The sequence below is a fragment of the Porites lutea genome, chromosome 4 (genome assembly GCF_958299795.1).
Source record: "Porites lutea chromosome 4, jaPorLute2.1, whole genome shotgun sequence".
Taxonomy (NCBI): domain Eukaryota; kingdom Metazoa; phylum Cnidaria; class Anthozoa; order Scleractinia; family Poritidae; genus Porites; species Porites lutea.
The window spans coordinates 8,453,493-8,470,780 of record NC_133204.1 but is presented as its reverse complement, the minus strand read 5'-3'; the positions used below and the strand labels follow the sequence as shown (position 1 = coordinate 8,470,780).

At 38.2% G+C, this 17,288-nt stretch overlaps 1 protein-coding gene across 2 annotated transcripts in view; it reads left to right on the top strand.

Annotated features, from left to right (window-relative positions):
- The window catches only part of LOC140935676 (uncharacterized), a 49,807-nt gene extending 32,921 nt beyond the window's left edge, over nucleotides 1–16,886 (top strand). The window contains exons 1-7 of one of the 2 annotated variants that reach the window (XM_073385247.1): nucleotides 7,641–7,784; nucleotides 10,181–10,434; nucleotides 11,015–11,129; nucleotides 12,345–12,467; nucleotides 14,308–14,341; nucleotides 15,306–15,441; nucleotides 16,230–16,886. In XM_073385247.1, the coding sequence (XP_073241348.1) occupies nucleotides 7,706–7,784; nucleotides 10,181–10,434; nucleotides 11,015–11,129; nucleotides 12,345–12,467; nucleotides 14,308–14,341; nucleotides 15,306–15,441; nucleotides 16,230–16,751 (1,263 nt within the window). In that variant the 5' untranslated portion in view covers nucleotides 7,641–7,705 and the 3' untranslated portion in view covers nucleotides 16,752–16,886. Of the gene's footprint in view, nucleotides 1–7,640; nucleotides 7,785–10,180; nucleotides 10,435–11,014; nucleotides 11,130–12,344; nucleotides 12,468–14,307; nucleotides 14,342–15,305; nucleotides 15,442–16,229 lie in introns of those variants that run through there. The other variant, XM_073385248.1, reaches the window with a different exon arrangement.
- The last annotated feature ends 402 nt before the right edge of the window (nucleotides 16,887–17,288 follow it).

Sequence of the window (17,288 nt, the reverse complement as noted above, 5' to 3'; positions counted from 1 at the left end):
TTCAACCTTATTAGCTCCTGCAACAAACAAGTATCCGAACATACAAAGCCACAAAGATACATACGCTCACACCACTGACATATGAGCTATTTTTTCAAAAAAGCTCAAAAATTTATTTTAAATAGTCTTCTCACATAAAACTTATGTCCAACCTGTTGTCAGTCTGAGTATTTAATACTGTTTTCTATATAATTCGGTCTTAAAGGGTTGATAAGGATGTTCGCTTTTAAGCGTTATAATGCAGACTTTCCCGTTACGTTTTGCCTTTGAAATCCGTTTTAACTCCCAAGATCTAATTAGCAATTCTCCTTTCTAGCTGCGATATATTTTATTGCACCTTAGTAAAGGGAATTTGGGTTTCCATCCATCAAAAGCGCATCCTCTGGCTGCTACATTTGCCTATTCTCATAACCTTTCTATTGGACAGCATTGGATATTATAAGGAGAAGTTAGATGCCAATCACTTCTGGGAATAAAGGGTTAAAACATTAAAAACACTGGAAACTTGGCAAATGTGATAAAGCAAGAGAGAATGAGCTAGCTCACTCTCTGTTGCACAAAGAAAATGGCTGATATTCCAACCTTCCTTGTGATTTATAGTTGGACATCTATCCACGCTGAGGGATTAAATTCACAAACGAGTATTTTCAGAGAGGGATTAAGGCCGTAAGTCTCTAATATTTAGTTCTGGTTAAAATTTTTCTTTTATCAAGAACACATTCATATGACAAGATAACAAAACCAGATTTTTGGCTCAGTGCGACCTTAAAGGAGAGTGGAATAACTTCAAAAAAGAGAATAGAACGTCTCGAAAGATGCCACTTTTATTTTTCAGGTGTATTGCTTTATGACTGAGGGCAAAGGTTGGACCCTCATTTCTCGTGTCTCTAACAATGACGACGGAAATTGGGGGCTGCCCACAGAGGGTGGCAGTGAGTGGTGGCTGCATTATGGCGAAGCCGCAAAAGGAGAAGGAACTACAACTGATCCATCTCAAAACAAAGACATGGTATCTCGGGCATTCACACTGGTCAGCGGCACCGAGTTCATGATTACACGTAGTGATTACCCTCACACTGCTCTGTTGCAGACGACGAATGACTGCTTACGCGGCCAGACATTTAGAGATAAAATCCACACGAGCTATGATGGAGGTTTCAAATACAATCAGTGTAGGAGTAGCTGCAGCGTTACATATGGAGGCCTGTACACACAGACCGAAGGATTTGAACAGGTCGATAACAATACATGCTCCATGGACTCATTTCATCTTCAGAGCAGCATTGGGTTTTGGTGCTTTTATGCAGCCCACCGATACGAAAACGGGGCTGTGATGATGATCGGTGCAGGAGGAGATGATTGCTCAGGAGCAGACCACGGGATTGGAGTGTTTGAGATTCATTTCGGCACTAATTTCATTAAGAAAACAGAGGATTTTGGTAACAAAGTAAGTAAAGCAGGCGAATCGCCTACTAAAAGTTATTCTTTAAACTTGTGGGTACGCTAAACCCCTTTATATCCATTACGCGTGAATCAACTGATCTGAAGACATCAGTTGTTTCTCTGTAAAAATAACTCTTTCCCTCCAACAAATATTACAACAAAAAGAAACAACAATCATTGATAATTCATGAATTGACCCATCAAATCGAGGTATATGAACTACAATCTTCTCTCTCGTTTTCTAATGTAACATAATTTACAAATATACAAAGTTTACTGAATATTTACAAGATCAATTTGAAGCTAGCCTGCGAGCAGACTCAATTGCCGTACATCTTGTTCGTTTTTGACTCGACCAACCAGGTTTTTTTTTATTTGAGATTATAATAATTATGAATCGAGGTGACGACTTAATCAGTTCAGTGTTCACAAGCTTACTAGATTAACCGAGCATTCTGGAACGACATTCCGAATTGGAGAACGAAAAACGTAGGTATCTTCAACAAGTAATTAGCTACACGCAGATGCATTGTTTGTATCACTGATATAAAGCAGGTAAAAGTAAAGGTCCCAACATAGAATCTTGAGAACAAGATCATTCTGTGTTGAAACAAAAAATCTGTCTGAGGACATCACCCGCAAAATAGACGTAAGCAGAAAAAACAAATAAATAAAATGTAGCAACCTGGAAATTCCGTCCGTCACTTCTGTAGTACGCCCCTAACATAGGGGTAGGCTTTACACACGACAAAATTTCAAATAGCATTTGTAAAATGTTACAAATAGTATGCCTAGCCAATTTTTTAAAACAAAAGTAGCAAAGTTTCCAGCCATTTGAGGGAAAAAGGGCCAAAGGCAGGGTCTTTGCGCCCGATAAGGTGGAAATTCACAGTGAGAAAGGAAAAGAGAAAAAGAAAGAGCAAGAAGACGAGAGATCACGAATGATTGGACATACCCTTTCAGCCGTTCGTTGAGTGTTAAATAGTGAGTTTACGGAGCAAAACGACAGAGAGGAGGGGAAGGCAAAACGTTTGTGGGTGACAAATGAGACATGGCTATTACTTGCGTGTTTTGTCGTAAGTGTTCTTCACTTAACATTAATATTTTCTGGTTTTTTTTTTTACAAAACAACATCTGTTTAAAGAAGGTAAATTTTGGCGGAATTTTTTTTTCAAACAAAATCATTGTTACGCTTGTCACACAAGGTTTGCAGTCTTCTTTCCTTTCCCGTCTTGTTGGGCAAGTTCGTTAGGACGGTATAAAGGTAACTTGTCAGACGCAAAAGAGAACTAGTGCTAGTGTAGAAAACAAGGCTGAGGAGAAAGGTGTGTAAATAAAAACAAGAGTTTGAAATGATGTTTCTGTATTAGCCTTATTTACAGTGTTTAGTCGCAGTCTTTTTGTACCTTGGCACTAGGATGACAGGCCAGGGCTGGAAACAATTTTTTGTCTTGAAAGGACATATGTCCTAATAAGACACCATCATTATCGCACAAAGCAGAATTTTGGTCGGATATCACCAAAAAAAGGTTGAACTTTATATCCTTAAAATTAACGAGCTATTACATGCTCACGATCGGACCAATCGCGACTTTGAGATCGTCATAACATAAAGCAGGATTTACTCAAGCTAGATTTTTATTCTTCCTTACCGTAAAATGAATTTATGATAAAAAAGGTACACTTTAAGTTTCATATTTTATTGAGCAAACCATAAAATTTACATGCTTATGAAATTTAAACAGTGTTACACAGAAGTGCGACAATAAAAAAATGTTGCTTGACTATTTCTGACCAAATCTGTCTCTTAACGTGCATACTATCATAAATCTTAAAGACATTAAAAAATGAATACTTTTACTACCAGATCTTTGTTAGAAAATATAGCTCGGACAATTTCTTATCATCATTCGTTATTTTAGTCTTCTTCCACTATAGGCACAGCAAATGCGCAATCCTGTTCAATTGCCAGGTTGTAGTTGTCTCCCTTTCCATCTTTGTATGCACTGGTTACGATCCTCGGCCAACCGTTTTCCCGCCACCGGACACCCCATGAGTTGCGCACAATCCAGTACTCTGTTCCATTCTCCACACCCCAGCAGCCAGCAACAGATACAATGTGGTTGATCATAGGGGAAGGGTTATATTCAGTTCTTATGCCTCAAGTTTCGAAGGGGCCATTATGCCACATGCAAAAGGACCCCTGGCATAGATTTCGGCCATCATTTTATCACGTCCACTAACTTTACCTGCAAGACTATATAAGAGGACTTCTTAAACTAAAAAAAAACAAAACAAAAATACTCGAATTGGTAGCCCTTAATGCTAAAAACATCAATAAGCTGTCCCCAACCCCCGCCCCCCCCCCCCCCAACACTTAACACCCCTCCAAGCTGAATATCAAACCATATACAATACAAGAATATACATATTTTACAATTTGAAGTCAGACATCTCTGACAACATAGCCTTACCTGCCATCAAAGGTTTCTCTCTTGCATGGCTTTTGCTGTTTATGAAGTCGTTCGCATGGCTTGTCTGTTGCGCACTTGGCGAACGACTCACTAAACGTTAAAAGCCATGCAAGAGAGAACCTCTGCTCGCAGGGTAACACCAGCGGGGGGAGGGGGGTACTTCCTAACAATAGGCTAATGGGGGTGTGCCGCTGAATGGGGTCACATTTTTACGACTGGATTGACTTTAATGGGGTTGTAATTTTCAATAGAGTTACCATAATGGGGTCGCACATTTTCGAGATTTTGGGGTCTGAAAATTCAGGTTGGTACGGATTTAAATGGGAAGATTTTAACTGCATTTATTTTAAGAAATTTTGACCAATTTTCTCGGAATAGCTCGTTTAATTCGTCTAAGAAAATAAGATATTTGTTTAGGAATCTCAAGCGACATTAAATATTGCCTTGGGTTAAAGCGGAAGCGACCGTAGAGCTTGGGCATAGAAATGCCTAGCGATACTAAATAAAGGTTTCGTATTGTTGTGGACAAATTCTGAACATTACTTGTTGTTCTGAGTGAGTTTGAATTTCATTGAGTTTACATGTAAGTTAAGTCAAAATAGGTTTACAGTATAATAAAAATTGAACTTATCCAGTAAATTGCAGTGGACCAAAATCTGTTATGTATTCCATTTAATTCATTGGTTATTCTAATTTCTAATTCCTGTGAATTCCATGAAACTCCAAGCTAACAGGAGAACCATGGAAAAATCGGTGGAGTAGTTTCTATATGGAATTGCATGGAACTGTTTCCTGGAATTACATGGAAAATGTCCTAATCCTCCATGGAATTTCATGGAGAATTTTCCATGGAACTCCATGGAATTCCGAGGTTTTTCACACGGGTGGCACTAGGTGTCCCATGAGCCCAGCAAAAACCGTAGTATTGAGGAATGTAATGATTCCGTGTCGCACTGGCAACATTTCCCATGCCTGGGACAGATCTCCAATCAATCTCCTTAGGCATGTCTTCAGGGTCCACTGATATGAATGAGGACGTGGAGTTTTTCTGTAGTATACGAGTTAGATATATAATATATTTTAAGTTGTACCGATAAAAAAACGTTTTCATTAGTTGCCTGAGAATGCAGGTGTATGTACAGTGTACATGAATGGTCTTAAATACACAAATGTATAATCTAAGATTTCTGAAATTACAATTTAATTGCTCACTAAATGTAGTTCTCGAACACTTGTCAATTATCTTGACTGTAGTTGCTTAAAGTTTTCCACTACATGTACGCATGAGAAACTGGTCCACAGGTGAGAGTTGGTGTGAGATCATAGTTTTCGATCTTAGTTTGACAATTAATCAGTAGCGTTCAGTGAATTTGCCATTTACATTGTTGGGGATTCGAGATAGAGGTATTAGTGGTGAAATAAAATTTAGTCTCTTATACAACAAAATATATTTAGATATTCTCGACTGAGGTACGAGATGCAGACTCCCGGGGGGGGGGGGGACAGACTCTACTGTGCCGTATTCTGTGACTTAAAGTTCTCTACAATAGAATGCATTGCAAAACAAAGCAATTCAATGCCATACAATGTACATTGCAACAGCTTTACAAAAGCATCCGTGCATAATAACATTCAAAGCTTTTGTTTTAGCAATATTTACAGTACAGTCAAATATCATAATCATAGTTTTTCATAGTTAAAGGTATGGAGTTTGACTAAGCCAAGCTAGAGATAATGATTGGAAGGTCTTTCTCTTTTCCAGTCCCCAGCCCTATCAAGTATTGTTAATCCACCAGACCTCCCTTAAAACCCAGCCCCTAAGTTGTGTTCTAATGTTGATCTAATCATGTTACAAAAATAATCTTTGCCAGTGTTGTAATACAAAAAAAGGGGCCACAAACAGTAATGCGAGCTATAAAATTTAAAACGTTTGGAAAAATTTGGGGCTGTATTCCAGACTATCGTACAAAGGAGCTCACGATGTGGATCCAGGAGATTAACTGAACCATGTGGAGACTGCATGGGGTTAAGCTGCGGTAAGCTTGGCTAGCTATTACCTTAAATTGGCTACGATAACATTCATCTCGTGGTAGAAAACAAAATGATTTTATCAGCATGCCACTAAAGCCGCTGTTGGGCGATTTTATAGTTTGCAGTTAAATAATGCATGTTGGTTGGATGAAGAGAGGTGCACCCACATTTAAAAGTTGGAAACTTTGTTTTTGCGTAAGGGCCTTTGAACACTTTGAACAAATATCGGGCCACTTAAGTTTGTATCCTGTAACAGAACGTACCACACTGGTCAACCACCAGATGCTTAAATATTTGGTTTATTTCAAAATGGGTACTGTCCTTTATTGACTGCATTTTAATAACCAAGGTACGTGTGGTTATTGAACTGTTCAAACTACTATTAAGAAAATCAATATTATTATTATTGTTATCATTAAAAATTCATACAACGAAATGGTAATTAAAACTTACACAGAGCAGAGATGAGAAGGTATACCCATAATGGTTTATTTCTTGATCTTGATCTTGATCTTGGATACTGGTCATTAATCCTTTAAAAAGGATTAATGACCAGTATCCACTTACAAAGTCTCAATATCCACTTACAAATTCTCCAAACTGACCTCTATAGATTTCCTTCAAGAATAAGTTGAAAGAATTTGATAATAAAAGATCAAAGCATTTTCCTTTTGGTGATCATTTTAATTGTCCTCATAACCTTTTCTCTTAATTGTGTGTTGATGTTGTTGGGAGAAAATTGATGTTGGTCACTCTTGGGACTTAATGGATTGATACATATTATTATTCATTCAAAATATATCCCCAATTCTGATCTTGGCTAAAAGCACACGCATAATTCACCATAATGATAACTAGTTACTGATGACCAAATTTGGAAGAATTTTGTAAGGGAGGAAACGAGTAAATGACGTCAAAAATGCAGCCTTTTACAGGTTAATGCATCGTTAACCGAGACGACCTGGGGACGAGATTTAGTTGTTTTCGTTGTAAAAACTAAAATGGCGTGCGTGCATAATGTTCGATGGAATCAGAAACTCATAAGGGGTTGAATAAACCCCTTATGGCTTTCTGATGGAATACTATTCCAATCTGTTATGTAGCGACTGAAAAGCAGGCGTTGAAGAAAGGGACATGACTGATGTGGATGAAGAAGAACTTGAAGAGAAACAAGATCCTCGTGTCAGAACAACCTCTTTTGGAAGAATCCTAAAGCTTCCAAACCGTTTTTATTGAAAACACTGCCTAATTAAAGCCCAGTGAGTAGAGCGGTCGAGAAACTCAGAAGAACTCAAGGTAACAATATCTTCTCTTTTTAACCATCATATCTAGCTAGATTAGCTAATTTATTATTTATCGTTGTCAATTATCGCGTGCATTCGCATGAACTTGATAGCCATATTTATAGGAATTAAGCACCATACAGAATTACATTTACTTTAACCCAAAGAAGGATTTACAAAATTTCGAGCAATACTGACAAGAAAGCGAGCAATGTGAGCAACTGCAAAAACTTTGGGAGCACCAGCAAGTGAGCGCTCGTTTTAATTTTGGAGGAAATCGAGCAAGTAAAATTTCGCGAGCAGTTAAAAATTTTAATGGACCCTAATTTAAGTTTTGACGTTAATGTCAAAATGCGACGGGTGGTATGGAACTGTTTACCGGTATAGTATAAATTACACCCCCGTTGTAGCTTAACCGCACTCAATACACTCGACTTTTCAGTAGACTTGCGATCCGCGAACAAGGCAGCGATCATGGGTGTTGTTCTTCACTACAGTATTTTCTTTATGCTGTACATACATTCTTTAAGAATTTGCTTCGGTTGTTTGGATGGTAAGTTCTTCTTTTTCCGCCTTGTGGTTTCAATCATATTTGGCTCGCTATAGTTCCAAAAACTGAGCGTCAAAATAGTGACAAACACATTTATGACCTGAAAGAAGATAAAAAAAAAAATTAAAATTAGCTAGACCGACTATAAAAATTGGAACAAAGAGTAGCTGCTAAATTTTCTGCTCTAATATACTGCCCATGAATATGACTTTTTTACGGCTTACGGTTAATTTCTCTTCTTTACAGTTAACAGACATATGCAAAAAAGTCACTTCACATGCCAGAAGTTCCGCAGAATTAGTTTTCGTGGTTGCAAAATTTTTTAAGGCTCGTAGGAGTCCGAGGATCGTCGTTCCCGGAGGGGAGAAAACGCAAAAAGTTCTAAACAAGCGTTTTCAAAACTCCATAAATGACAAATTTCGGTTGGGGACCAGCTTTTTACACTGTTAACGTCTTTTTACATTTTCTAGCGATAAACCCATCTTTGTAGGCTTTCTTTGTTTATTTAGCCTGTTACGTCTGGTCGCTGGCAAAATGATTGCTCTACAAGAATCTACAGTTGAAGAAAAGAAAAGAGACTCTAGCTATTATTAGTGAGAAAAAAAAAATGCTGGTTACAATATCGGTGTGCTAGGAGCTTTGAGTTCCTCTTTCCCTCTTATTTCTTTTCGTTTCTTGTTAGTTCGACTTGTCACTTCCCTTCCGCAGGCCAAGGCTCCTTATTGTCTGTTCTTATTATCTTTATTTTTACTTTGGACCCCCTACCATGTTAACACTCTACGTTAATACGGCCCTAGTTGTACCCCTCTTTAGTTAAGTTGACGAATCCTTTTCTAGCTCGAAAATGTCCTGCCATTTCCTTATTCGAAAACTTCGTTCAATATGACCACTTTCTTTTATGGAGTATATGGGTTGTACAACGTTGATTAATACGACCATACTTTTAAAGCCCAACGGTCATCGAATTAACGCGAATTTTATTCTACTCAACTGTCCTTGTTTCCTTTGTGGTCCATTTAAGATATATGTTTAAGACGTTCACTGAATGTTGGCCTTTTTTCAGAAAAAATATAAATGTACTCGTAGACGGTTAAGGCTAAATAAATGTTATTTATTTTGTCCTTTTTGGGCGTGAGTCAATGTTAATGGCCATTTTTGAAGTTTTCCTTTGAATTCAGAAAATCTGTTTTATGTTTTATTCTATTTAATGCCAGGATTTGTTTATTCATTCAATCATGCAGCTTCTAAACAGACTGACTAAATAACATGGCAACCTAATGAATGTTGAATTAGAGGAAACAAGAACGCGCTTACAGTGGCATCAAGTCTCGCCTGAAAGGAGATTAGATCGAGAAATGAAGAGGCAATTAAGTACATGATTCACCCGCTAAAGGTGGTTTACTTCCTACTTTATCGACGTCGATACTTTTTATTTGTTTCTGAATTGATTTAGTACGCGTGTTAGCGACAACCAAAAATACCTCTCCGGTAGCAGGCTATACGAGTGCATAAATACACGAAAATTTAAGGGCCTTGATTCCAGAGAAATTACATCATTGCCAGCCGTGTATCGAAAAGGTGATTTACATGCACGTCATTTCAATCATCGCCGAAAAGAAATCGCATGCTCATCATAACACTCATTTGCATACAGGGAATTATGCAGTTGCCAGCGGACTCAACGAACAACATGGAAACCTATTTAAAAGTTAAATAACAGGAGACAAGTGTGAGAAAATTTTTAACAAAATTAATATAAAATTGAGTTTCGATGTTGTCACTGCGGATTAACCCTCACATCATTTACTGTTAACAAGGAGAAAGTTTCTAAGAAACAAAGAATTCTGTTATTTGCTTGATAAGGGAAAAATATTTTCACAATAAACACGACAGGTTACCACTTTTCAAGACAGGTGGCCATGGGCATATCATCTTCCTGTTTTCTTGTTTTCAGGCTTTTCATCTGGCTTTTACGAATTTTAAAACGAGTCATCGTCTATTTTCCCTAAAAACGGGGGTTTCTTTATAGAGCTCGACCAACTGACAGAAAAATATTGGGCCTAGAGAGCTAACAACTTATATCCATCTCCTTGTTGTCATTTTTTGATATACTTTGCTGTTTTAATAAGCCAGTTTGAAGAATAAAATGTACTCTTCCAGGAAGATCATCAGCGATTCCAAAAACCCAGCAAGTTTAATTAATATACATAGCAGTTTCATCAAATTTCAGATAAAACATGGCTGAAAGAGCCTGAGTATAAACTAAAATATAAGTTGTTACGTTCCATGAACTTCAATCTTGTTTACAAAGGACAGTTGCTTTATATTTATGGAAGATCTTTTTGTCGCCAAAAAAAAGTCAGAATTGCTAAATGAAATTTTTTCCTTTTTTAATTCAGATAATTGCCGCGTACTGGCGTTTCCGAGTTATTTCCTAATTGCTGACAAGTGTTTGGAGAGCCACACGATCTTAATTGTCCAACATGTCCAAGATATCAGTCTTTGTAAACTGCTTTGTTACAACGAACCAAACTGCGTCAGTGTGAATTACGAGATACAAACAAAAAAACGATGTGAACTGAACAATTCAACACACCTAGCGCACGATGCAGACTTTAAAGAGAGGGAAGGCTGCTTATATCATGGAGCAACTGTAAGTTTTTTGTCTTCTCTTTTCTTGTCTTTTTTTCTTTTATGATCTGTTTTCATCATCTTCAAGACCATGGATCTATCTCATCATAGTCATCATTATCACAAGAGACGGCGTCTTCGTCATTAGGAGTGAACGTCTCTTAAAAAAGTTAACTCTGGCTGTTTCAAAATTCATAGCTTATTTTCCATGTCGCGATTTGTCAAATGTTGGTGAATCAGTTCGGGTGTTAAGTTAAAAAAAAAAAAAAAAAAAAAAAAAAGAATCAGAAATCGTTGTCCAGAAACGTGAAATTAGGCAGGTCATGAGACGACACGAACGAAATATACAATAAAGCTTAATCCACAAGCAAAGTTTTTTTTTTAAATTTGGTAAATTAAACCTATTTGCTTTTTCGACGTTTTCGTTGTCTTCGACGTCATCGTTGTTTAAGCTCCCTATTATCATCATCATCTTCGTGATAATTACTATCATCCTCATCATTCTCGTCATCTTCATCTTGTAGTTTATAGTTGACGCTCGATCATGAAGGTTTGGCGTAACTTCTGTTACAAATCAGACCTGATTTTTGTTCTTTTTAAAGAGTGCTTGTAATAATCCCCGTTGCCATAACAACGGTACCTGTCAGTCTGGACTCACAGAGAAAAAATATCGGTGTTTATGTCCTTCTGGTTTCACTGGTGAACACTGTGAGAATGGTAAGTTGTTCTTGAAAGTTACTTTCTTTTTTCTTTTCATCCAGATCCTTAGATAAGTGGGGGCCCGGTTTCGAAACAAAAATTTCTTCGGCCCTGAGGTCCTCAGCTTGGTCTAAAAATAAGGGAGGGGGGGCCGGGCCCCTCCCCTGGATCTGCCACTGCAAATCTCTATAAATTTGGGTAACACATTTCGTCGGATATCTCGTATACGAAATATTCCTCTGACCTGAATCTTGGTGAGGGTCTTTGCATACTGTACTTATCTTCGTTTATTTCCCAGATTCTATACTTTATCTATTAGACGGTTTTGATTCTTATTTTGATCTGTTTTGAACGGCGTGACACTGAAAACCGGCAATACCTCTATGGTCTTTGCAAGGAAGTTCATTTGATTCTGAACTCGCGAGGGGGCGGGAAGACTTCCATAAAAAATGCTAGTCAGAAATTAGTATTTTAGGAAACTAACCGGGGCGTGGCCTTTTGTTCTTATCAAGAAAATATGACGGCATTTGTTTTTTTTTTTATATATATAGAGAGAGAGATCTCTTTAGGAAAAAACCCAAACTCATCCTCTCTAGCCATCAGCAATACCTTAATGGATTAAACATTGAATTCCTACCCTGCATACCTCAAGTGTGACCAAAATTGGCACGTTTTACCCTAAGGGGAAGCGAAGAGCATCTACGTCACATTCATATGGGAGTCCCCCAACCCCCGGGCTCGAGCTTCTAAGTCTAATGGGAACCGATGAAATCGGGTTGTAGATATTTTTTGATAAGTCACCGTGAACACAGCTAAGGGCTAAATTCAGTTTTAACTAAATAAATTTTCGACGGAACATAAGTTGTGATGACAAGAACAAGAGTGTCAAATATCGAAACTGTGGGTCCAACCATAATCGTTTGCTGAAGGTCTCAAAAGTCGTAATTTTCTCATAACTAATTAATTTCATAAGTGAGGGTGTAAAACAAAAACAAAAACCGAAAAAAGCAAATTAAACAATAAGTCAATGTCTTAACAGACAGAGAAACAGTCTATTTTTGCTTTGGATTCGACACCAAAGTTTTGGCTTGCTACTTATATGTTACTTATATGTTACTATCTCCCACAACCTCTTCTCTTGATTTCACTGTAGATATATATTAACTGGTTAAAGTCTAAGACACGTCAAACGCGAAATAAATTTGTTTCTATTATTGATCAATATAATTTCAGACATCAATGAGTGCAAGGAAGGAACCCACAATTGCAGTTCTAATGCGGTTTGTAATAACACCAAAGGATCCTACAACTGCACATGTAAACCAGGATATGAAGGGAACGGAAATAATTGCACAGGTAATTTGTTTCTGAATTTGGTCATTCTGTACGCCTTCGAAAGCATTGCTGTTTTTATTTTTCCGTAGTAAAATGATCTTTATAGCAATTACTTGTCAGATAGTTGACCATATTACCTAAGTCAAAATTTTAAGCAGAATGTTTTATAACGCTTGGTACAGTGTACCTAGTATTTTCAATGTTTTGTCGATTTGAAGAACATCAATGGCCGGCATTAGAAACTTTGCTTTTTTCTCTCATGTATTTCTTTTCATACCACAAACTAAGCTTGCCATTGTTTAATATGATTTCAGACATCAATGAGTGTAATGCGGGAACAGTCAAAGAACTTGACAGATTTGTTGCCGCTTCCAGTGAAATACAGAATTCTGTTGTCCCACTATTGTTTTCAACGAATTAAAATTTGTTTGGCTTGACGGTTTGAGCAAATAGAACAAAGGTACCACACAGCAACGGTTAGGCAAGATTCGCAATAACAGCAGCATTAAATTGGTCTTTAAAATCTGTGAGGTTTTCGCTAATGATTACCCGGCATCAACTTAGCATTGATTTCACCGCTTGCCTGAGAAGTAGATCATAAAATGCATTTCCATTTAGGCCGCCTTCGGTTATGTTTTCACTAAGCCGATTTTCTAGTTGAACATAGGGTTTTGTTTACAAACCGACTTTACTAGTTGAACGTGACAACTGTTTTAACCGTGAATTTTTGCCCACAATCTAAGCCGCTAACTAACGCAGAGGATACAAATGATGCGGTAAATGGTTCTGCACACCGGCGCTCTGAAAAAGATAAGGACCTGGAAGAGGAACTGGAGAATCCAATGGGGTCGGTGGGATTGTAAATCGAAAGAAATGAGTTTTGAAATCGTTTGCCATATTGAAGTCCTCAAGCTCAACCATAAGGCGATTGTCTCTAAACTGCGTAGCATGGTGGTTTCGTTGGGAGCACTTATGAGCGGCGAGCCAAAAAAATCGTTGCTCCCGCCCCAATCTCCTAGCGGTTTCTCTGCCCTTGCCCGCCTTTAATACTTTGCGCGCCCAACCAAAACAGCCATGCTAAGCAGTATTGGCGGGCAAAAACGTTTGTTTTTGCAATGCATCTCAAGGGTCATTACGGGAGGCTCCATAGGACTGACGGAGCCAGAAATAAGACACGGTACCAAAGACCGGGACTACTGGAGACATCTGGTTGCCGCCTACCGGGACAATCCGAATTGACCTGCAGACGAGCTTAATTATACATAGCCCTACAACTGCTCTACGTAACCGTACATAGCTCTATATGGCCCAACATAACCCTGCGTAACCCCTCGACGTCCAGTGCGCCAGGATACGAAAGAAAAGAGACCCTGGGAACCATTTACATAAAGGAGCACAAAATTTCGAAGAAAAATCCAATGGTTCACCCCATTCCGTTAGCCAAAGCTTCAGAAGATGTCGGCTGTCGTTCGAGGCGATGTACGTTTTTTTTTTTTTTTTACTTATTTTAGTATCTTTACCACATTTGGCCACACTCTGAAGCGGCTCTTCTACCACAAGGTCATATAAAATCCATCAATTTTTTAATCGGATGATGGAAAGCACCGAGACCGAGGCCGTGTTATCCCGTTTTCCTTTTGCCTTTACGTCCTAATTAGTACAACAGTTAATACAAAATGGTGACATGAACATGCTGGTTACATGATCAGTGTTCATGTGACCTAAAGTAGTCACCATTTGGCAAAGACAACAATGTTGATGCTGTCGAAACGTCTATTTAAAAAGATTCACCTTGTTTAATAAATCACTTTTTTTCAACATACACTCAGTGTAGCTAATATCGTTTTCTTACTTCTTACAGCTTCAACGTGCAAGGACATTTATCGCAGGACTTTGTAAGTACAAGTGATAGAAAATAACGTTCTCTAAGCAGACACTGAACCAAATTCTAAAATATATTATTAAAATCTCTGAGGGTTCCAAAATAAAATTGCTAAAATGTCTTCTTAATTAATACACGAAAGTCGGGGAAGTCAACGTTGAGAGGATTTTCTGGATTACAAAAAATGGAAATTGCTATAAAGTCAGTAAGAAAATAGCAACGAAATTAAAAAGACGAAAATAGCAGTAATTCAAATACTTAAGCCATACTCGTGTTCATCACCGAAGGTCGAAATAAAACAACAAAATAAAAAAGAAGGAAAGAAACTTAATGAGTTTATTCAGGAGTGTTCGCTGTGGTCAAGGCAATTGCAGTCTTTTCTGGAGTCAATGAAATGTACTAAATCTCTGAACTATATATAAAAATTGGAGTTCCTGATGTTTAGGCAAGACCCTGAACGTATTACAGAATCACTGCAGATAAAACCATTTTCATAAGATTGTAAAAGGCAATCAGTGAAGAAAGTCGATTGTCTCCCACACAGTGTCAAATGTGTGCGCGACATAGGCAAGTTTCAAATGTCACCCCTTCACTTCTAACTACCTGTTCAATTCATCTCCTTCGGATTCCTTCATAATTTTTTTGTGAATAAAGGAATTCTACCTACTTAGTATTCTACAAAACCTCAGAGTTAAAGACAAATGCCAAAAAACAACCCAATAACGTAACTGTTACATAAAAGCAAAATATGTGGTACAAACCAGACACAATTTTGACAACGTATGCAGATTCTTCAGCTCAACTGCGGTGATCCCGACCCGACTCCAAAACATATTCCCATACCCATAACAAAGAAAACCACGCATAATTCTAAATTCGCCAGATTTCTTAAGAAACTAGTGTGCTCTAACAAAAAGGAGAAAAGTAGCTATGTCATTCTGAATGAACTTAGCCATTTTGGTCGCTTGTTTGTTCAGGGCCAACGAAAACACAGCGTATTTGCTGGATGTTGGGTCTACAAAGGTTCCCGTATACTGTCACATGACCACACATGGTCTTGATACATGCGGAGGAGGTGGATGGACGCTGGTCATGAAGATCAATGGCTCAAAGGTATTAAAAGTTAAATGTTCAAAAGCTGATTAACTACGTGGTCGCTCGTCAACAAGCTTACTCCCCCTGTTAAGATAAACTTTTAATGCTAGATCAAAATGCAGACTAGTAGATGAAATATATATTCAGCTTGAGACAAAGTATGAACGAGGAAATGGCAGCAGTAATAGACTAGACAAGTGAGCTAAGGCAAAGGCGTTTTTGAGGGACACACGTCAACTGGAAATGATGCCTTTTCCCTTAACGCTACCAAATTTTTATTGCTTAGTTTGTTGACTCAAACAGAGACGGTTTGCCGGAAAATTTCGGCAAAACTACTGCCCAAGAATGCAAAACGTCAGGGGCACCCAACGAGAAGATAGTTCAAACCAGTTAAACATAGTATTGTTAAACGTATTTTAGTATTTAAACGGTAGATATAGGCTTATTTTTATCCCCTAGAAATTTTTCATCTGTCCGGATTTCCTAGCTGAAAGTCTAGTGATCCGAAAATTATAGGGATCAAAACTTACCTTTTCGAAAATTTCAGAAAAAAGGCTCCCGAAAATTCTAGGTGACCTTTTAAGGGTAAAAATCCGTTAAAAATGGGCAATTATACCATTTTTAAATGTTCAGATATTTTCCGAAAATTTTCGTTGGGTGCCCCTGAACGTCGCTCATCTTTGCTTAAACTCTCCAGTGAGACAGACCAATTGAAACGACTCGACGTAGCTTTCAGACTATATTTCAGTGCCCAAACAGATACAACAGCAAACTGACCAACTACTTTTTGTTCCAAATGCACCCAGAAAACGTTTCACTACAATTCCAGTCTCTGGAGGGACAAAGTCGACTTTAATCTTCCAGGAGGGGAGACTGGGTTGGACACTCACGAGACCAAGTTACCGACTTATTGGAACACACCGTTTAACAAGATCTGTCTTGGAATGAAGGTCGATCAGCAGTTCAAGTCTGTTGTCATCAACTATCAAGCCAGATCCCTGTATTCACTGATCGAAGATAACATATACCGAAATACTTCACTGGGCCGTGACACGTGGAAGACGCTCATTAATGGGTCTCAGGCCTCTTTGCAAACCAACTGTAACAAGGAAGGATTCAACGTTCTATGTCACGGCAGCAGCCCCTCCAAAGCGAGAATTGGTATCGTTGCTAACAATGAAGATGACTGTGAAAGCTGCGACTCCAGAATCGGGTTTGGCACTGGAGGGTATTATGATGACTCCAACACGTGTGGCAATGAAGCTACTCATTATGCAGATAATGGAGACCAGCACATCAAAGCCATGGGATACATCTTGGTCCAATAATCGCGGTAATTCGCTGAGAAACTGCCTTCAAACCGCGGTCAAAAAGGCAGAAGTGGCCCTTAAAGACAACTAAGATACTTTTAATTGTTGTAATATGTGGTTTTAATCGAAGAAAGGATTAGTGCTGAAATAAAAAAGACTAAAAATACAAGACTGTGTTTTGACTATCTTTCTCGACATCATTTCTGAAAGATGAATGATCGCCTCAGGTTAAAAGATAACTGTGCCTCCTCTTCCGGGTTTTTTTTTTTTTTGATTGACATGAGCACTTGACAAGGAGACACGAACATGTGTTTTTGAGTCTTGCGTTGACTTATTTAAGGGACTTGTCAGAAATTAGCAGGGGGAGGGGGGGTGGAAAAAGAGGGAGGGTCACAACTTTTTGAGACTCAGAAAAGGGAGGGGTTATGAAAAATGGGCCGTTAACAGGGGGAGGGTCATGGAAATATACGCCCGTGATCATGTAGAGGTTCACCCACAGAAGAAAAAGGAAGTTCTTTATTTGGTGAAAAAAAGAAAAAAAACAAAAACGGAACA